General features: G+C 39.8%; 1 protein-coding gene across 1 annotated transcript in view; it reads left to right on the plus strand.

Moving 5' to 3' along the window:
* Positions 1–23,343, plus strand: part of rbfox3a (RNA binding fox-1 homolog 3a) — a 1,142,209-nt gene that overhangs the window by 1,048,361 nt on the left and 70,505 nt on the right. The window contains exon 10 of the mRNA XM_061967072.1: positions 6,270–6,323. Within this exon, the coding sequence (XP_061823056.1) occupies positions 6,270–6,323 (54 nt within the window). The remainder of the gene's footprint in view (positions 1–6,269; positions 6,324–23,343) is intronic.

Genomic DNA, 23,343 nt, shown 5'->3' on the forward strand with positions numbered 1-23,343 from the left:
GTCACACAGTACCAAGAGTTGTTTACTTTTGATGAATGTCATGGAGGATGCATTTGGTTTGAAATGTCATGTGAATGGCAAAAAGCAGGCAGATGTGAGATTGGCATCAATGGAAAACTGGAGCTGGAGGAGTTAATAATAAAAGCCAAATAAGTAACGTGTACGCTGTTTTGCCGGGGGTGTAACGATACATGATTTTCAAGTCATTTGGAAAACATAAAGCTGATATACTTTTTCTGGAAAAAATAGCTTTAATGATTCTTAAAATGAAACAGAAAAAATGCTGTAACCTAATTTTGCATTCAATACAATGCTCTAATGAAAATCATTTCTAAACATGAATATGAAATACTGCAGGAGTTGTTTAACTATTTCCACGGAGACTTACTTACAGTAAAAAGGAAGGATGCAAGGGGATGCTTTGATACATTTTATGCATTAAAAATGCCAAAACTAATACAATATGCTGTAGATCAATCAATATATGCCAAGCTATCTGATTAACAGAGCTTTTGTGTTATAGGTGATATGATATGTGTAATTATGACACATAATAATATGTGTCATTATAAATTAGTTAATTGTGTTTTTTTGCAATAATCCAAGGGCCAATAAAAATGGTCCCATTTTATCCCCATGTTTTTGTCCGTTTTCGTATTTTACCTCCAAAGGGAGACTTTAAGAATCGAACAGGGTCGACACTATCGTGAGCCATGACTCCGACTAGTCAAGAGCTGGGCTGCACTGTAATTTTTTAACGAGTAAACACCTTAACAACATAAACACTTCCTACCCCTTAATCAATGTACTGTGTAGGAAATTGGTACACTTGTACTGAAACAAAAGTCCCATTGCGAAAAATAAATACGAATACATTTACCGTCACACCCCTAGTATTTATTAGGCATGTCTATAGTTAGGATTTCATTGACACCAATATCATTATCAATATTCCTTATTAATACCAGTTTTGATAGGTACTTTTATCGGTCCTACTTTATGTATTTTGGTGTACATAAAGATGTATAAAAAAGATGTAAAAAAAAATATATATATATATATTTTTTACTGACCATTTTATGAGCACAATAGCTTGTACACCACCAACATCATGTAACATCTTACAGCAGGGAAGTATTTTATCACCAGCTGCTTTTTAAGTCTTAAACAAGTCAACTATGTGCAAAGTGCAATGCAGTTGTTATGTCATCTTCTTGTAAAGACCAAGCAGATCCATCACTTTGTTTCTATTAACTGCAATTACACTCAGCTGGAAATTATATTTATGTATGGCAATGATGTGCAGGGCATAGACCTTTTACATTATACATCATATCAAATTTGTAGTATAAATCAATACACTCAATTAGCATGTTAGATGGGTGTGCATTGAAGCACGGTGTGTTTTGATGCCACGCGACCACGACACAACGAAGTGACGTCAGACAGCGACCAGAAATCTATCAGTAGATGCTATCTTGCTTCGGAGCAACTTTATGGATTATTATATAGATTGAATTTTTCATTTTTTTGACTTGATTAACATTGACCTGTGGATTACTGGATCGCTAGGGAGGACGGTTGATCATGCGGGGTCGTGGCAGTCATGAGTAAAGAGTGTTCACTTCAAACTGACACTAACTCTTATTAGCGTGCGTAACTATGAGAGACTTTTGAGGAAGAAGAAATACTGTTGTTGAAAACGTATGTGTGGTATTGCTCCCTTATTTGTGATTATTCTAAGCTTATTATCAGATCCTACCAATGTCTTTTGTATCCGTAGCACAACACCTGAAATTAATGTGACAGTGTGTCCTAATAATAAAGCCGGTCAGCTAGATTAAAAAAAATAAAGATAACCGTATCATTTGTCCAGAATCTCCTCCTTCTGGACCGACCAAATTAGGAATCGGTACTCGTTATACATCCTTAGTATTTAGTATTTATAGAATATTGTTTCAGATATGCCTAAAATGCGTACATATTCCAAAACGCGTAAATATATTACATTATGTATTTTGATTGACATGACTGCCAGTAAAAATGTATATTTTTTATTTTTATTATTAATAAAGTAAGTCCTTTGTTGCTACTCCGCACTTGTTTTGGTTGCAGGGTCCCTGTTCTTCTTGTCGCATTCGTGTCGTGGGATTTACATCACTACAAGCTATGGCTGGGCGATTATATGATCGTTAATTTGAGTTCAATCACGGTGATCAGTTGTTAGCATATTTCCTCGATCAAACACTGAAATGTTACCACAGAAAGGAAGCAACGATGCTCAGTATAATCCTGCATGGAACTATCCGCCTTTGTTGACCGTGATCCCATGTGTGTCTGTGAATGTGTATGTGTTTGTGTACGTGTTTGTGTACGTTTGCATGTGTTTATGTCCGTGTATGTGTGTGACCATCTCGTTCCACCATCGCGATAGTCAGTCCCGTCACGGCGTAATTAATGTTAAATCATCTTTGTGCCTCGTCACCCAGCAGACCAAGGGAATCACCTGAGGGAGCACTCTCCAGTACTCCCTCGAGGTAATCTAAAAATGGCGATTACTCTGACGCCAGAGTGGAAGGGAGTCCAGCCCCTCCCGAGAGAACTGGTTCCAGAGCCCTTGATGTGTGTCGAAGTGAGTCCGACTATATCTAGCCAGAACTTCTCCACCTCGCGGACCAGCTCAGGCTCCTTCCCCCACAGCGAGGTGACGTCCCACTTCCTAAGAGCTAGCTTATGTAGCCGAGGATTGGACTGCCAAGTGCCCGGCTTTTGGCTGCCGCCCAAGAGGCCCCATAAGGACAGGCCCGGCCACCAGGCACTCGCCATCGAGCCCCACCTCCGAGCCTCGCTCCAGAGTTGGCCCCCGGTCTGACCTGTGTCAGGGCGAGGGAAATCTAAGTCCTAATTTTTTTCTTCTTCATAAAGGTCTTCGAGAAGAACTTTGAACAAGTCACAAGGATATTGAGTCCGAGTGGACAGTGTTCTGGACCTCTAGTGTTGAAGCTGTGGCCGCAAGGTGGTTGATGCCTGCTGGTCGACACCACCGGTGAGGGATGCCGTCAAGCCAAGTCGAGTCCTATCGGGTCCTTTTGGCTCATGGGACTCCGGAGGCAGCGGACAGGTACAGACAGGCCAAGCGGTGTGCGGCTTTGGCGGTCGCGAAGGCAAAAACTCGGACATGGGAGGAGTTTGTGGAAGCCATGGAAAACGACTTCCGGACGGCTTCAAAGCGATTCTGGGCCACCATCCGCCGCCTCAAGAGGGGAAAGCAGTGCACAATGTATGGTGAGAAAAATGTGCTGCTGACCTCGACTGCGGATGTTGTGGATCGGTGGAGGGAATACTTCAAAGACCTCCTCAATCCCACCTACACAATGAAGCAGTGCCTGGGGAATCTATGGTGGGCGCTCCTATTTCTGGGGCTGAGGTTGCCGAGGTAGTTAAAAAGCTCCTCGGTTGCAAGGCCCGGGGGTGGAAGAGATCCACCCGGAGTTTCTTAAGGTTCTGGATGCTGTGTGGCTGTCTTGGTTAACAAGACTCTGCAACATTGCGTGGACATCGGGGGCAGTACCTCTGGATTGGCAGACAGGTGTGGTGGTTCCTCTCATAACTTTTATTTTCCGAATTTCTAGACGCAGTCAGGGCGTCAAAGGGATCTGGTTTTGTGGCTGCCGGATTAGGTCTCTGCTTTTTGCAGATGATGTGGTCCTGAGGGCTTCATCTGGCCAGCTCTCACTGGATCGATTCGCAGCCGAGTGTGAAGCCACCGGGATGAGAATCAGCACCTCCAAGTCCTAGTCCATGTGTCTTACCCGTAAAAGGGTGGAGGGCCATCTCCGAATTGGGAAAGAGATCTTGCCCCAAGTGGAGGAGTTCAAGTACCTCAGAGTCTTGTTCATGAGTGAGGGAAGAGTGGGTCTTGAGATCTACAGGCAGATCAGTGCGGCGTCTTCAGTAATGCGGACACTGTATCGATCCGTTGTGGTGAAGAAGGAGCTGAGCAGGAAGGCAAAGCTCTCAATTTACCGGTCATTCTACGTCCCCATCCTCACCTATAGTCATGAGCTTTGGGTTACAAGATCACGGGTACAAGCGGTCGAAATGAGTTTCCTCTGTCCCTTAGAGATAGGGTGAGAAGCTCTGTCGTCCGGGAAGAGGTCCAAGTAAAGCCGCTGCTCCTCCATTTGGAGAGGAGCCAGATGAGGGAGGAAGCCCCGGGAAAGACCCAGGACACTTTGGGAAGACTGTGTGTCTCGACTGGCCTGGGAACGCCTCGGGAGGAGCTGGACGAAGTGGCTGGGGAGAGGGAAGTCTGGACTTCTCTGATTAGGCTGCTACCGCCGACCCGACCTCAGATAAGCGGAAGAAGATGGTTGAATGAATGGAATTTACCATTTGAAAGTATTGTTAAATAAATGTTAACTTGAAATACAAGTCTTATAGTATTCACTACACTAATGATACTTTGTTTACTGCAGAATGTTTGTGATGACAAGCAAAAAAACTAAATAACTTTTAAAGAGAAAAAAGTTATCTTTACCCCCACAAAACGTACCGAAAAAGAAGAAAAAGCGTGGCTTTAAAACCAGGTACGGACCATAGCGTGTACTGTTGCACCTCTTGTAAAATTATATATAGATATGACAGTTGTCAGCTGTTTGCATATATTACTTCAATCAAACATGTCTGTTACAAGATACTGCACTAGTAAACAGTAAGGATGCGGTACTCGGTACAATCCTGCACTGCACAATCCGCTAAAATAAAAAATAGTGGTATTAATCGAGATCGAATGATATAAAAAAATAATTGTGATATTTTTATTTTGCCAATTTGCCTAGTTCTACTACAAATAGTTTGGTTTCCGTACTATATTGGCTGTTCAGGCTTCATGTTTTGCATCCTTCGCGGTGTGCGTTCGTGTTGACGTTGTCGCATTGCGTGATGTCTGACGTAAATTCATTAAAGCACGCGGGGTCCTTCGAATGCAACAGACAATTGCATCCTTCTCTGCCTGCGTTTTAAAATTTGCATCAGCGTGATCCTTCACGTCTTTTCATATCCCAACATTATTTGCATGGAACTACAGTCTCAAATATAATTAGATTTATTTTTTTTTAATCATCAAACAACATCAAAATGCCAGATATGTTAATTTGTATGGGTCCTTACAATCTTACATTTCTGTGAAAATACGAAGCCTCCGCTTTACTAATTTTAAGCCTCCTCCGTGCTGTAGGCTCGCTCTTTAAGGAGAGAGATCCTCACTGCAAGGTTGTGCAGAAAGCTTAGCTCAATGTGCAGAGCTTATTTTCAGCCCTTAAAAGTGAAGCCATAAATCCTTTACTTCCAATTGTTTTACTTGGACAGGTTGACTTGTGTCTTATGAATGTGATTATGGAATAGTTATATTATAGTATAATTTGTCCAAAAAAATATTTAAAAAAACTGCATACAACATACACGTTCCTTCGAAAACAGAACCAAATCAAACATGCGATTTACAAGCTGTGGCCACTCTGATGAGAAGGACGATGGAATAAATGAACAGATTACACTCAAGAATGCACCAAAAAAAAGTAATTATTTTATTTGTAGACATCATGAACCTTTTTTTTTTTAAGGATATGATAAAATAGACGTGTAGTCATCCCACAATGAGGAAATTACGTTGATGCAACGTTTGCTTTCTGCTCTGTTATGTACGTGATCCTTTGAAACAACCCTAAAAGACATGGGCTTGTAAGTCAAATTGGAAATAAATAGAAAACAGTATCAGTTTTAGGATGATTTGGAAACAAAGTTATGTAAAATAATAAATGATGTGCTGAATGCGTGCAACTGTGTTGAATTGATTTGTTAATTTTCTATCCAGGTCCAGGGGAGGATAATCTGCCTGACAGCCTCTCTTTCACTTAATATGTACAATTTATAAGAATAATACAGTCTATAACAACCATTTAGAGTGTGGGGAATTTGTATTAGACCCCCCGCTGTTTTGTACTGCCTTTACAAAGGCAAAAGAACTGTCTGTGTTTTTATTGGAAATGTTGTCTAACAAAGAAAGACAGAATGTAAAAAAAGAAACCCATAAAAGTAACATTAAGTTATTTTAAATGAGGGAAATAAGTATTCAAACAAAAAATGTAAACAATAGAGGAGAGGAGAGTGTTGGTCAAGTGGCATGGTTGTTATATTTTGCAATGCATTTAAATAAATACAAGTTTACTGTCACTGACTTTTTACGTGTGCATATGTATGTGTTGCAGGCTGGAAGCTCAATCCAGTGGTTGGAGCCATGTATGGGCCTGAATTTTATGCAGGTAAGATAAAGCTCACCAACGGAAGAATCCCACGTTTATTTTAGCCTGGTCTTGACACACAGAATGTACATTTTTTCCTTGCCCGTATTGCATGTATGATACGTGTGACCATGCATCGGACTAACTGCAATGCTGATTACTGATTTAAATGGAGGTGCATGTGTGGCTGCACAGACATACTTGCGTGAGTGCAGTTGGAAGTAGCAGCTTTGCTTCATTTGGTAGAAGTGCTGAGACTGTTCGCTCACTGTAACTGCTCTCCTTTTTGCTCATTAGTCTCAAATCTGCTCATTCCCAGACAGGTTTACAGCACCCCACTAAATAACTGTTCTGACAGAGAGAGGCCATCCATCTTTTTTATATTCCCCACCCTCCCTTCTCACTTTTTCTCACTTGCCTACGTCTATCCCTTTATCCACCAACCCAACCAAGCAGCAGAGCGGATGACCTCCTCCCAATATGTGCATTACAAACCTTTTCATGTATTCCGCTAATTCCACTCAGGCAGGGGCGTAGCAACAAATCCTTGTCCCCCATACACAAGTCTCCCAAAGAGCACCCTATCCCACCCTGAACCCAACATAGGAGCCCCATACACACACACTTGGTATGTGTACATCAGTGACGTGCAGTCACTAGAGGCAGGTGAGGCAGGGCCTCACCTGCCATCATGGAAAGAAAAAAAATGTAAAAAGAAGAAAAAAATGTAAATTGTTATATGTATCCAGTGATTATACTATAAAGTTATTTTCCATTTAACTTCACCAGTTTTAGATTATTTGTATTCAAAATCGCTGAATTTTCACATTTGCCGTTCAAATACTGAGAAGAGACGGTGCGGTGAACAGCAGCCAGTTGAGGCACGTCACTCAGTGCCGCAACATGGATTGCGCAATGACTCGGCTAACTGCTGGCCTGCTGTGCAGTGAGACTGTATTGCTATATGAACTATATTATACATTTCCATAGTTTAGTTAGCTGAGGTATATAATGTACAGTGTATTTTGTCAACAACTGTATGTGTGTAAAGTATTTCTTGTGCTGAGCGATCATAAAACGGCTGCAAAAGACGCACTGTGTGAGGCTCGCCTCCTGCACCCCGCCGTAGAATTGTTATATCAACTAAAGCCCACACTTAAACTTTCCACGTGCAAGATTGAATCTATTTAAAAAAAATATTTCATAAGAAGCCAAAAAGTGCAAATGTTGGTGTTGGAGGAGTTGTGAATGACTGCAGGGACACAACATTAGATACACCTGCAGACTGCAGGTGTACCTAATTCACAACTCCTCCAACACGAACATTATTGTTTTTGCACTTTTTGGCTTCTTATTAAATAACTTTTGTAACCTATTTTCATGGGCTTTCCTCTTTGTGATGTTAAGTTCCTGTTATGCGCTGTTACACAGTATATGCCTTGAGCTCTTATTTTGAAGGCGCTAAGAGCGGAAGTGATGTCACGTTGCGGAGGTTTTTGAAAGAAGGTAAATAAAGTGGTCCTCGTGTAAACTGGAGCCTCCGTGTTTGTTATTTTGTAGTTTCATACAGTATAGGCAACATTTATAAACCCTCGGTTACACTTTTTTAAATAGATTCAATCTTGCACGTGGAAAGTTTAAGTGAGGGTTTTAGTTGCGGCGCATGGACTTAATTTCTAAGTAAAGGTAAGACCATAATAAAGTTTTTTTTTTATTAAATGTGCTTTTTTGTGTGCTACAGTTTGTATGTGTAAAGTTAAAGTTAAGTTAAAGTACCAATGATTGTCACACACACACTAGGTGTAATGAAATTTGTCCTCTGCATCCCCTTGATCACCCCCTGGGAGGTGAGGGGAGCAGTGGGCAGCAGCGGCGCCGTGCCTGGGAATCATTTTTGGTGATTTAACCCCCAATTCCAACCCTTGATGCTGAGTGCCAAGCAGGGAAGAATGCTGGTATGAGCTTTTAAACATAACCCGTTAACTGCTGCCAATCAAATGGTGAATAAGATACTCTTTAGGGTTCATATGTTTGTAAATCTGACTGTGATGAAGTCAGTGCCTCACCAGCCATCAACCTCACCGCACGTCACTGGTGTACATGCACTAAAAAATATTGCATGTTGCATTGTATTGACACTAGCTTTTTAAAACCTTAAAGTAGGAGTAGAGTGGAAAAACAAGTTTACTTTGTATGCTTAATTGTGTTTCTTTGTGTCCATTAGCATATCCAAATGTCTTTACAATCCGTAAAGTATGTGAAAAAACACAGTTTAAAGATAAAAAATGCCACAAATTCAGTCAGCCGTTTTGAATATTCCGCTGCGAATACCTTCAGCTATCTTTGGAGATTGACTTCACGGTAGTAATGCTTCTGCACTCTTACAATGTTATCAGATCAGTTGTACTGGAAATATGCAAAAGTTACACACAGATGTGCTGTTTATCATTCACAATTCGTATATAAGACAATAACACATATGCTTGGCTTTTTTTAGGCATTCAAAATCGTAAATAAATAGCCAACAATTGAGTCAACAGATCGGGGGTCCTCTATAGTGTTCATTATCCATCCATCCATCCATTTTCTACCGCTTATTCCCTTTGGGGTCGCGGGGGCGCTGGAGCCTCTCTCAGCTACAATCAGGCGGAAGGCGGGGTACACCCTGGACAAGTCGCCATCGCAGGGCCAACACAGATAGACAGACAACATTCACACTCACATTCACACACTAGGGACCATTTAGTGTTGCCAATCAACCTATCCCCAGGTGCATGTCTTTGGAGGTGGGAGGAAGCCGGAGTACCCGGAGGGAACCCACGCAGTCACGGGGAGAACATGCAAACTCCACACAGAAAGATCCCGAGCCCGGGATAGAACCCAAGACTACTCAGGACCTTCGTATTGTGAGGCAGACACACTAACCCCTGTAACCTGAAAATTAACCAAACATGAGTGATATTGTTATTATAAGCGCTAACGCAGACGGACTATTTTACGACGCATTGATAGCAGTGAGTTAATGCTAGCTTACGCTGCTATTGTTGACACACTGAGCCGGCGGCTGCTTCTGCTTGGTCTCAAACTTGCTAAAAGTTCATTCTAGATTATAATTCATGCATCTCTCACCTGGTAGTAGACAAATGTGGCCATGGACTGACAGGCTGGTAGAGTTTCACATCCAGTGAAAAAGACCCCAAAAGACACTTTCTTCAGGGACTTTTTTTGAACCCTTTGTGAGGATTGCGATTGAATCTTCATCTAATCAAAATTAGGTAAGCGTCCCATCGGTTGGCATCCCAGCGAGAGTGGAAATATTACAGTCAGTGTTTGTTTTATTATGGTTTATTATGGTTAGTTTGTATGTTAAGCACCTCGCAATGCTGCTGATGCTATAGTGTTTCAATAAAGCTGCATCTTTTTAGCATTCGGCTTCTAAAACTTATTGCTCATCCTTTTTGTGTTCGGACTCAAAAATGTAAGGTTCTGGATCATAATTTATTCCCAAAGTAATCAAATCAAATCAATTTAAATCAAACTGTAGCTGTAACAAACTGTGACAAAGCGCTCTTCATACAAACTTAAAAACAATACCCCGCTGACCCAGATCCCCGATTATCACACACACACACACATGCACGCACGGACACAAATACCAAACATAAACACACACACACACACAAATACACACATATGCAACTATATGAACAAATGATTGCATGGCTGAGTACAGAGGAGATAGGTGAGTAAACACTATCACAGGAGCCATCTGCACCAGGAGGTCATCAGACCACGGCCATCAGGACGCTGGCAAAAAGTGCCCCTACAGCATGGCCGATAACCCCTGATGCAGATGGCTCCCTCTGAGGAACGCTGTAAAGTAAAAATAATAAAACTAGTAAAATAGTAAGAACCATGAATAGAGATATAGGATAAATTACAAGTAAGACATATGAAGATTTAAAAAAAAATGAATATACAATAAATATATAATAAATACATAGAAGTACATACAATCTTGCATAACTAATAAGATACAAAGTAAAGGACATCATTGTTGGCTCTGATGTCTGCTTGATTAGCATTGTTGTTGATGGGAAGGGACCTGTGGTTTCCATCTCTACGTCACAGATCACATGACTGGCTTTTTCATTTTCTCCCGAAATGGCTCAGGAATCTTCGTGAGATTGATACTATTTTGATCATATCTATTTATTCGCAAACTTTGGGACTTTAGTGTCATAAATCAGATATATATGATAATAACTTCAATATAGAGGCAACTTGTTTTCCACTCTACTAGTACTAATTTGGTTTCAGACTTTTTAAAGATGGGATTAACATATCTGGAACATATCTAGGTAATTATAGCCTATTATTTGTGCACTACTGATCGTCGCGGGCATCAAGCAACTAATGAAAAGAGTCTCTAAACAGGAGTGCAGTCTCCAATAACACAAAACAAGATGCTATAATTTTGTTGCTAGTCATTTTTAATAAAGAAAAAGTCACTAAAAGAATTGGGGAAAACTCTAGAAACTTGAATAATTCTCAACAAAGTGCAGCTTTGTTACACTGTACAATAAGCTATGCGTTACTAATTAACAATGACACCGATTTGTTTTAAATGCATGTATGACATTTGTTTAGACTTTTTAAAGAAAATATATTCATCATCACAGATTATGCAAACGAAATGATGACATGAAACCCTGAACCACCCCATTTTTGAAAGTTAGGGTTTGTTTGTTTTTTCTTACAAAAAAGTGTCAACAAATTTAATATAAAGTGGCCAGAATAAGACTTTAAATAATCATATAACCCGTCATTATTCACCTACATATGATTTTGAATATGTTAAATTTCTCTTTGCGTAAGAGTGTAAAGTAGCATTGAGCTGATCCACGTAGATTATCATCAGTGGATAATACAAATCAAAGTAATACAGCTTCAGTATTATGTAAATATTTTTAGTGCATCTTGTGGGCGTTAAGTCTCCCCCTGTCTTTAAAACATAGTGAGGCTTCTGTTTCTAAATGTAATCAAGGGTCCTTGAACACACCGCAGTTATGTGCAATGAGATGCAAAAGTGAAACTTCTACATGACTTTGTCCAAATAGATTTATTATATTTTTACCTTTCTTCTATCACTGGTCAATAGTAAAACTGAAACAAGTCTAATGTAGGAATGTTATGTGACGCTTGACTTGGCGCTGTTTTACTTGAGACTGAACTTTTTCAGCTCTGGTACAATAGTGGCGGCCTTGAAGTAGAGGCATTTGCTCTCTCGGGGGAGGCGGGTATTAAAAATGATATGGTCTCGAAATGGAGTGTTCTGTGGATTCCTGTATCACACTCATCCGAGTATCCAGTCTGGCTTGCTAATTTATAGTATGCTAATGTGCAGCGTGGTCTTAAATGTGCCACTAAAGTTTGCCAAGCCTAAATGACACCATATGCTAGCATCCTTCTCTCCCAGGACCGATGCAAACGCATTGACAGATTTTGACGAGGCAAGACAACATACCAGGAAACGCAATCACGCCCGTTGTCTGTCTGCCCTTCTTGCATACGTTTCCTCCACTCATTACTCATACACACCAGACATATTATCAGCCAATATCAGCTAACTGGATTTGTGTTCATATTTACGACCACCAATAAATGACAATTAAAGAAAGAAGACAGGCGGAAGATGAATCCTCCGACAACGTTATGAGCGTGCTCCAAAATTCCTCTCTGCAAATCAAAGTAATCAGCTGACTTCAGCAGAGGCATGATGAACACCATCTATATATACGCCAGTTAAATACCTTTAAATCAACTGAAATACGATCACTTAATAATAAGGGTGTAATCACATTTTTCTGTACGGAAGATTTGTGAGTGTCCACTCGGTAAACAAATACAGTGCAGCCCATCCTTTGGCAAGCGGTAGTCAAGGCGAACAACGCTTGGAAACGCTACGGGTGTCAAACTCTAGGCCCGGGGGCCACAACATATTTTATTGCCTCGCAAAAGCCTGGAAATAATTTGCATCAATGATACATGTTTATTTTTATATCTTTATATTGACAAAAAGAAAATACATGTACTGCATGTATTTTCATATATGTTAAAGTACCAATGATTGTCACACACACACTCGGTGTGGTGAGATTGCCCTCTGCATTTGACCCATCACCCTCACCCCCTGGGAGGTGAGGGGAGCAGTGAGCAGCAGCGGTGGCCGAGCCCGGGAATAATTTTGGGTTATTTAACCCCCAATTCCAACCCTTGATGCTGAGTGCCAAGCAGGGAGGTAATGGGTCCCATTTTTATAGTCTTTGGTATGACTCGGCCAGGGTTTGAACTCACGTCCTAACCCATAATCTATCTGAGATTAATTGTGATTAATTTTGTGTTAACCAGGAAAAAATTTGTAATAATCGCAATGATTTTACTGGCAGATCAGTTGCTAGAATTTTACTGTTTTTTCCATTTACATACATTAATACTGTAAAAGCATCAATCTTAGATTTTACAGTAAAATGACAAAGGCAGCTCAGTTGACAGAAATTTAAATTAAAAACATTTGAACCATTTTTCCATTTATAATAATAATGGATTAGATTTATATAGCCTGCGATGAGGTGGCGACCTGTCCAGGGTGTACCCCGCCTTCCGCCCGATTGTAGCTGAGATAGGCTCCGCAACCCCGAAGGGAATAAGCGGTAGAAGATGGATGGATGGGATGGATTTATATAGTGCTTTTCTAGACACCCAAAGCGCTTCACAGAGAAGTGATAACCCATCATTCATTCACACCTGGTGGTGGTAAGCTACTTTCATAGCCACAGCTGCCCTGGGGTAGACTGACGGAAGCGTGGCTGCCAGTTTGCGCCTACGGCCCCTCCGACCACCACCCATCATTCATCATTCATCAACCTGAGCGGCACTGGGGGCAAGGGTGAAGTGTCCTGCTCAAGGACACAACGGCAGCGATTTGGATGGTAAGAGGTGGGGAGTGAACCTGCAACCCTCAGGTTTCTGGCACGGCCGCACTACCCACTACGCCATGCCGCCCCAATCAATCAATCAATCAATCAAAGTGTATTTATATCACAAGTGTCTCAAAGGGCTGCACAAGCCACAACGACATCCTCGGCTCAGATCCCACATCAGGGCAATAAAAAACTCAACCCAATGGGATTATAATGAGAAACTAATCATAGATTTTACGGTAAAGCAAATGCAGTGTTACCGTTGATCCATTTACAGTAATACACTGATTTAAAAAAAAAAACACTATGAATTTTACGGTAAAATTAAAAATACTTTTCTTACTGATTTTTTTCCCAGTGTACTTTAACAAATTAGTAATCAAATCCACAGGAAATCGTGACAAGTGAATCTGACACCCCTGACCTTGTTTTTGAAATTTGCCCAGTTCGGTGCACGTGGTTGGAATGGACTTCTGTATTTTTCTGATGTAGGATTTTTTTATTTTCAGGGCTTCAGCAGACATTTTTCACCGGTTATGTGTATGTATGTGTCTCCCACTAAGCGGGACAATCATTACATGCTTGTGGATGCGAAAAGATACATAAAGAACAATTAATTCCTGTAAAGTCCGTTGGAGAAAGTACTGTAATGTGTTTAATGCTCAAACAAGTTGAGGGAGGCACTTTCCCATTAAAAAGGAAAGATTATATAAGTATGTGGGATTGGTACGTCTTCTGGAATAATTATGAGTACATTTAATCTAGTTTGGGGCGGGTGCAGAGCAGGATGTAAGGACGATTAATCACCCTTTATCAGACGGCTTTTCCCACCACCCATCAGCTGAATCGGCCTCCATAAATCCTGGCCGGCTGACAGTGCACTCCATCTCCATTGCCAGGCTTCGGCAACAGGTTTATTGTGCGCAAATCCCATTCAGAAGAATGACAGATGACCTCCACGTACACACACACACACACACCACTGAATACCTCTATACATCTTAGGCATACATTACATGCGTTTTTAATACGCATTTGATACACCGGAATCACAAGATACATATAAATGTGATGACAAAAAACTCCTTTTGAGCGTGTATTTTGTAAAACTGTGTTTTGGTTAGCATTGTGTGAATTTTCAATTAATTTCAAACGTAAGTAAAATAAAAAAAATAGCACAATGTATAAATTAAGTGAATGCAAAAAGTATGTACCGTAAACACACTTTAAATTGTGCGGCTAATAAGACTCAGCTGCAAATTTTTGGGTTTTTTTGGCTGGTGAAAATAATTTAATAAAAAAAGAAGTAGAGATGTCCGATAATATCGGCCTGCCGATATTCCCGATTTTCCCGGGAGACTCTCGAATTTCAGTGCCCCTCCCGAAAATCTCCCAGGGCAACCATTCTCTCGAATTTATCCCGATTTCCACCCGGACAACAATATTGGGGGCGTGCCTTAAAGGCACTGCCTTTAACGTCCTCTACAACCTGTCGTCACGTCCGCTTTTCCTCCATACAAACAGCGTGCCGTGCCACTCACATAATATATGCGGCTTTTCACACACATAAGTGAATGCAAAGCATACTTGGTTAACAGCCATACAGGTCACACTGAGGGTGGCCGTATAAACAACTTTAACAATGTTACAAATATGGGCCACACTGTGACCCCACACCAAACAAGAATGACAAACACATTTCGGGAGAACATCCGCACCATAACACAACATAAACACAACAGAACAAATACCCAGAACCCCTTGCAGCACTAACTCTTCCGGGACGCTACACTATAAACCCCCGCTACCACCAACCGAAGTGTCGTTCAGTCTTCTAATTGTCCAAAGCGTTCGTACTCGGAATGGATTCTTCTTTCAGTACGCCAAGCAACAGTTGTAAGTTTTACAATATAACTAAAACTGTTTATACTTACTAAACCGTCCCATGTTTGATGACTGCAGGAGTGTTTTGTACATACTATCATAATGTAATGACACTAGCATCGTTAGCATGAGCTGACATGCTAACACATTTACAGGTTCTGTTTTAGTATTATTAACTTACAACAGCATTCTTTTTGTATTGTTTCAGTTTCACAAATTCCTCAGTAAATTCACCAAAACGTCACTGTGGAGTTATTGAGTCTGTTTAGCTGATGGGAGAGCTAGCTTCGGCAACTAGTGGGTCCATGACGATGGTTTCTGTTTTGTTTGATCAGCCGCTTTACTGCCGTGTTACAGGCACATTTTAAAAATAATTAAGGTATGTAAATAAACATTTATAGAATCTTACTGTACAAATAACTAATTTAGCAGTGTATATGTCTGCAGCTTATAGTCCGGTGCGGCTAATATATGGAAAAATATATTTTTTCTCCTAAAATTCAGTGGGTGCAGCTTATATCCTGGTGCGCTCTATAGTCCGTAAAATATGGTACTAATCTACCTGGTGTGTTTACCTAAACTAGGGTACTTAACAAAACAATGAGCCATGAAAGTGCTTCCAAATGTTGCTGCATTTCCTTTGACTTTGGCTCATTTTGTGGGACTTCTGTCCAGGCAGGTGACGCACATATGATAGCAATCATTCGCAAGTGTCACATCTCGAGTAGTCCGACACCCGTATATATAATGAATACGTTCAGAAAACAATACACTGATGCAACAAACAGATTTAAAAGCAAACACTGTAACCTCTCCAAATAAATATCATTCTGCTACCGCTAAAACTCACTGAACAATGCAGCTTCATTTACTCTCATCTAGTAGTAGAGGCTATGTCCAATAAAACAACACTTGTAAGTAGAGATGTCCGATAATATCGGGCTGCCGATATTATCGGCCGATGAATGCTTTAAAATGTAATATCGGAAATTTTCGGTATCGGTTTCAAAGTTATCGGTATCGGTTTCAAAAAGTAAAATGTATGACTTTTTAAAACGCCGCTGTGTACACGAACGTAGGGAGATATACAGAGCGCCAATAAACCTTAAAGGCACTGCCTTTGCGTGCCGGCCCAGTCACATAATATCTACGGCTTTTCACACACACCAGTGAATGCATGCATACTTGGTTAGCAGCCATACAGGTCACACTGAGGGTGGCCGTATAAACAACTTTAACACTGTTACAAATATGGGCCACACTGTGAACCCACACCAAACAAGAATGACAAACACATTTCGGGAGAACATCCGCACCGTAACACAACATAAACACAACAGAACAAATACCCAGAACCCCTTGCAGCACTAACTCTTCCGGGACGCTACAATATACACCCCGCGCTAAGCCCTATCCCCCCCACCCCCCCAACCCCGCCCACCTCAACCTCCTCATGCTCTCTCAGCTGCTGTTTTGAGGCATGTTAAAAAAAAGAATGCACTTTGTGACTTCAATAATAAATATGGCAGTGCCATGATGGCATTTTTTTACATAACTTGAGTTGATTTATTTTGGAAAACCTTGTTACATTGTTTAATGCATCTAGCAGGGGGGCATCACAACAAAATTAGGCATAATAATGTGTTAATTCCACGAGTGTATATATCGGTATCGGTTGATATCGGAATCGGTAATTAAGAGTTGGACAATATCGGAATATCGGATATCGGCAAAAAAGCCATTAGCTCATCTAGTAGTAAAGGCTATTTCCAATAAAACAACACTCGTAAGTAAACAATGTCATGTTAAATTAGGTTAAAAAATATAAAATAATGCCACACACAAACTAAAAAGCAACTTTAGATTGGATTGGTCAAATCTAGTCTGACTAGATCTGATCAATCTAAGTCGAGGACTAGAAACTGCTGCAGGTTCAGTAATATTTTATCATAAGCCATTCTTCTTCTGTCTCTGGCCAAAGTCACCAGCAAACATAGGAAAACAAGTAGAAACGGCTAATTTCGGCGTCCTTTTTGGTTATGACCAAAGCTTCCACTCTCGCCCCAGATGCATACATTTTTCGCACTCAATATATTGTGGATGTTGCTGCTTTTCCTGCTGTGTTTTTGCACTTCATGGGCCTACTGGATGTCATGCGGTGATTCATGGGTTATTACAACACCACTGTAGCAAGCACAAGCCATAACTCATCGTCATATTCCATTCAGATGTGTGTGACACCACCAACAACACATGTCCCTATTCACACTCATGCATAAGTACACAAACACTTGCTGGCTCTCTCCCTCACACACACACACACACTGTGGGATTAATATGAGGACGTCAGATATTAAGAGAGTCGGGTGCAGGGGTCGGAGGGAAGAAATTGATCTTATACCCAGAATACATTGCCAACAAGTGTTTGGTGGTTGAATGACATAGTAATGCTGTTGTCAGACTTGTTAGAATAGGCAGGGGCAGAAACAGCAGATTGTTACGGCTCTCTATCACTCTACTGAGAGAACAAGAGGCAGACGGTTAAAGGAGAGGGAGGGAACATTGTGTGTGAGAACACTGAGGCGTTGTTCCATCAAGCAGCTGCAGACTGTCTTGTGTTGACATCTCTCAAGACGTAGTCACACAACATATTCACAATTTAACGGTACTGTTTTTAGTAGAGATGTCCGATAATATCGGCCGATAAATGCGTTAAAATGTAATATCGGAAATTATCGGTATCGTTTTTTTTATTATCGGTATCGTTTTTTTTTTTTTGTTTTTTTGTTTTTTTTTAAATCAACATAAAAAACACAAGATACACTTACAATTAGTGCACCAACCCAAAAAACCTCCCTCCACTATTCACACTCATTCACACAAAAGGGTTGTTTCTTTCTGTTATTAATATTCTGGTTCCTACATTATATATCAATATATATCAATACAGTCTGCAAGGGATACAGTTTGTAAGCACACATGATTGGGTGTCCACTAACAGTACTAACCTTTAACAGTTAATTTTACTCATTTTTATTAATTACTAGTTTATATGTAACTGTTTTTAGATTGTTTTACTTTCTTTTTTATTCAAGAAAATGTTTTTAATTTATTTATCTTATTTTATTTTATTAAATTTTTTTAAAAGTACCTTATCTTCACCATACCTGGTTATCCAAATTAGGCATAATAATGTGTTAATTCCACAACTGTATATATCGGTTGATATCGGTGTCGGTTGATATCGGTATCGGTAATTAAAGAGTTGGACAATATCGGATATCGGCAAAAAAGCCATTATCGGACATCCCTAGTTTTTAGTGCGTTGTTCAGGACGTGTACTAGGGTTGTACGGCATACATGCAAACTTTGAGACCTCCGAATTCGGGAGATGGGGGGTGAGGGGTGTATATATTTTCAAGTATTTCTTATATATATATATATATACATATAAATAATCCGTTCATGAATGGAGAAGTCTGATCTACAAAATTTTCAGGCAGCATACCCCTTCCCCTTCGAGCTGTCCTGGGTGAACTGAAATTATTTGTTCCAATCATTTTGGAACTTGCAAGCGTACTTCTTCTTCTTCCTCGTCGTCGCCATGTCTCTTCTTCGTTTTTCTGCTTCGACTCTGTTATGTTTTTGGACATTACTACTTGCCGTAGTTTTGAAGCAATGCATGATGGGAATCCGGATGTTGTGTGTGTCAGTGTATTAATGTGCCGGCTAGAATAAACACACGCTGAGAAATAGCTCCGTGCCTGCCTACTTTATGGGTTATAGATCAACCTATGGATAACGGAGACATATATAATAGTCTCCTTTTCAGGTGAGAGAGGACGTTAAAGGCAGTGCCTTTAAGGCACACCCCCAATATTGTTGTCCGGGTGGAAATCGGGAGAAATTCGGGAGAATGGTTGCCCTGGGAGATTTTAGGGAGAGGCACTGAAATTCGGGAGTCTCCCGGGAAAATCGGGAGGGTTGGCAAGTATTTTGTACAGTATGCCGGTATTAGTATAGTACCGCGATACTAATGAATCATATTCGGTACTATACCGCCTCTGAAAAGTACCGGTCCAACCAAAGTAAGCAGATATTAACAATAAATGAACAAGTAGATTAATAATTAATTTTTTACCACTTGTCCTTAATAATTTTGACAAAATAATATAATGGAAAATGACACAATGTGTTACTGCATATGTCAGCAGACTAAATTAGGAGCTTTTGTTTGCTTACTTACTAATAAAAGACAAGCTGTCTTGTATGTTCACTATTTTATTTACTTGCAATAAGAAACATATGTTTAATGTACCGCAAGATGTTTTGTTAAAATAAAGCCAATAATGCAATTTTTTGTGGTCCCCATTATTTAGAAAAGTATCGAAAAGTAGCAAAAAGTACCGAAAAGTATCAAAATAATTTTGGTACCGGTACCAAAATATTGGTATCGGGACAAGTGTAGACTAAATTGGTCTGTGTTCTCAAATAAATCGGTTTGTTTTATTTTCACACATGTACAGTAAGGAAGGGATTCATGTTCTTCTAGTCCTGGGTGAATCTTGCGTGAGAGGAAGAGGGAGGCCCTCTTTAAAATGTTTTCAATAAGATTAATACTTACTTGCATAGATACCCCAATATTTGGATACAAATGCAATTTGGTAGGAATGTCACGCAGGAACGTTTTAAAATATTTTACTGAAATGTAACTCCTTAATTTGCTCAAAACTTAGTTACAATAAGTAGAGTAACAATGAAGTGCACATTTTGAAATGCCCTGCAATAATATAGCAAACTAGATACGGATGTACTGTTTTTTGAAAAGATAATGTAATAAAGACACTCGTGTTGTCCCAGTACCAAAATTATTTTGATACTTTTCGGTACTTTTCTAAATAAAGTGCGCCACAAAAAGTTGCATTATTGGCTTTATTTTAACAAAACATCTTACGGTACATTAAACATATGTTTCTTATTGCAGTTAAGTCCTTAAATAAAATAGTGAACATAGTAAGTAAACAAATAAAGGCTCCTAATTTAGTCTTCTGACATATGCAGTAACATATTGTGTCATTTTCCATTCTATTATTTTGTCAACATTATTAAGGACAAGTGGTAGAAAATGAATTATTAATCTACTTGTTCATTTACTGTTAATATCTGCATACTTTCTCTTTTAACATGTTCTATCTACACTTCTGTTAAAATGTAATAATCACTTATTCTTCTGTTGTTTGATACTTGACATTAGTTTTGGATGATACCCCAAAGTTTATGTATCAATCCGATACCAAGTAGTTACAGGATCATACATTGGTCATATTCAAAGTCCTCATGTGTCCAGGGATATATTTACTGAGTTTATAAACATAATATACATTTTTAAAAAACGAAAGAAGATGTTGTGATGCCAAAAAATATTGATGTAATCATAGTAGTATCGACTAGATACACTCCTATACTTGGTATCATTACAGTGGATGTCAGGTGTAGATCCACCAATGGCGTTTGTTTACATTTTGACGTTGGTGAGCTACGGTGTGTAGTGAAGCATGTTTAGATATTCCTTGTCCTGCAGGGATGATACTTGTAAAAAACGTACTTTATTTGTCGCCATGGAGGCGAGGATTAGTGATTTAGAAGTAGCTAAAACACTGCCGACTGGGGCTGGACTTTAGCTCCTAGCTACCTAGCCATGTCTTAAAGCACCTCTTCCGGTGAGCGTTTCAGTGTTATAGCGTCACCTTTATCGTTAGTTTTTTTATCGGACCGGTACTTTTCAGAGGCGGTATAGTACCGAATATGATTCATTAATATCACGCTACTATACTAATACCGGTATACCGCACAACCCTAAAAGACACCCACAAACAACTTTACATAGTGCACCATTTACATCTGCATTTACTCTCCCTTAGTTTAACTAGGTGTTTGAACAAATGTAAGCCATTTTTTATTTTGTTGGACCGGATGTGACGTATCACGCTATTATTGTGAACCCGGAAGTGCGTGTGCGTGAGAGAAGGTGCCTTAACGAGAAGTGTTAACATTAACAGCCCTTTTTAAATTAATCTGCTTTGGTTCTTGAGGTTATGGTAATCATCAGGGGAAAAAATCACTTTTGGAAGGAAGTGCTTAACTATTAATTTGAATACTACACTGCAAAAAGTCAGTGTTCAAAAACAAGAAAAAAAAATACAAACGTTTAGGGTATTTTATTTGAACTAAGCAAAATTATCTGCCAATAGAACAAGAAAATGTGGCTTGTCAAGACTTTCCAAAACAAGTAAAATTAGCTCACCTCAATGAACCCAAAAATACCTTAAAATAAGTATATTCTCACTAATAACAAGTGCACTTTTCTTGGTAGAAAAAAAAAAAGAGACCTTTTTGCTCAATATGTTGAAAAATATTCTTAAATAAAGCAAATGCTAGTGCTATTATCTTGACATAATGATATGCGCTCGGCATCATGATTTTTTTTTTCATGCTTAAAGTAAGAAATTATTACTTTAAAAAAAGTAGTTTTATACTTGGGAGTGTTAATGACACAGCTTTGCATCAGTTGATATTCTAGTTTCAAGCATGTGTTACTCAATTTAGGTCACCAAAATCTCAGCTACAAGCTGTAATATCTTACTGAGATAATTTAGGACCAAAACCCTCAAAGGGGAACATTATCACAATTTCAGAATGGTTAAAACCATTAAAAATCAGTTCCCAGTGGCTTATTATATTTTTCGAAGTTTTTTTCAAAATTTTACCCATCACGCAATATCCCTAAAAAAAGCTTCAAAGTGCCTGATTTTAACCACCCGTCCATTTTCCTGTGACGTCACATAGTGAAGCCAACACAAACAAACATGGCGGAAAGAACAACAAGCTATAGCGACATTAGCTCGGATTCAGACTCGGATTTCAGCGGCTTAAGCGATTCAACAGATTACGCATGTATTGAAACGGATGGTTGTAGTGTGGAGGCAGGTAGCGAAAATGAAATTGAAGAAGAAACTGAAGCTATTGAGCCATATCGGTTTGAACCGTATGCAAGCGAAACCGACGAAAACGACACGACAGCCAGTGACACGGGAGAAAGCGAGGACGAATTCGGCGATCGCCTTCTAACCAACGACGGGTATGTGTTTGTTTGACATTAAAGGAAACTAACAACTATGAACTAGGTTTACAGCATATGAAATACATTTGGCAACAACATGCACTTTGAGAGTGCAGACAGCCCAATTTTCATCAATTAATATATTCTGTAGACATACCCTCATGTCAGCAGGCCAGGGAAGCTAGGGTCGATATTCTTCTCTTGATCATCTTCGGGACGGTGTGAGCCAAGACATCCAGGGGGTTTAGCTCGCTCGTCTGCGGGAACAAACTGAACTATGAACTTGCTTGCCGTGCAACCGAGGTCCTTTGTCCCTGAATTGCTCACACACTCCGGCACATTCAATGGGGGTCTGGCGGCAGATTTCTTTGACTTTATCGTTGGAAATGCATCTGCTTTGAGTGTCGCAGGATATCCACACATTCTTGTCATCTCTGTCGTAGCATAGCTTTCGTCGGTAAAGTGTGCGGAACAAACGTCCAATTTCTTGCCACTTTCGCATCTTTGGGCCACTGGTGCAACTTGAATCCGTCCCTGTTCGTGTTGTTACACACTCCGACAACACTCCGACGAGGCATGAGGTCTCCAAGGTACGGAAAACAGTCGAAAAAATGGAAAATAACAGAGCTGATTTGACTCGGTGTTTGAGAAAATGGCGGATTGCTTCCCGATGTGACGTCACCATCGCGCCGAGAGCGAATATTAGAAAGGCGTTTAATTCGCCAAAATTCACCCATTTAGAGTTCGGAAATCGGTTAAAAAAATATATGGTCTTTTTTCTGCAACATCAAGGTATATATTGATGCTTACATAGGTCTGGTGATAATGTTCCCCTTTAAAACAAGTAAAACACTAACATAACATCAGCTTAGTGAGAAGAATTATCTTATCAGACAGAAAATAAGCAAATATCACCCTTATTTGAGATATTTAATCTTACTTAGATTTCAGTTTTTGCAGTGTATGCAGTGAATTATTTTGAATGACAGGATTACATGTTGATTACCTGAAATTGTAGCATGTGGATATTCCGTTCTTGAGTCACGTAGATAAA

Source organism: Nerophis lumbriciformis, linkage group LG11, assembly GCF_033978685.3.
Source record: "Nerophis lumbriciformis linkage group LG11, RoL_Nlum_v2.1, whole genome shotgun sequence".
In the NCBI taxonomy this organism is placed as follows: Eukaryota; Metazoa; Chordata; class Actinopteri; order Syngnathiformes; family Syngnathidae; genus Nerophis; species Nerophis lumbriciformis.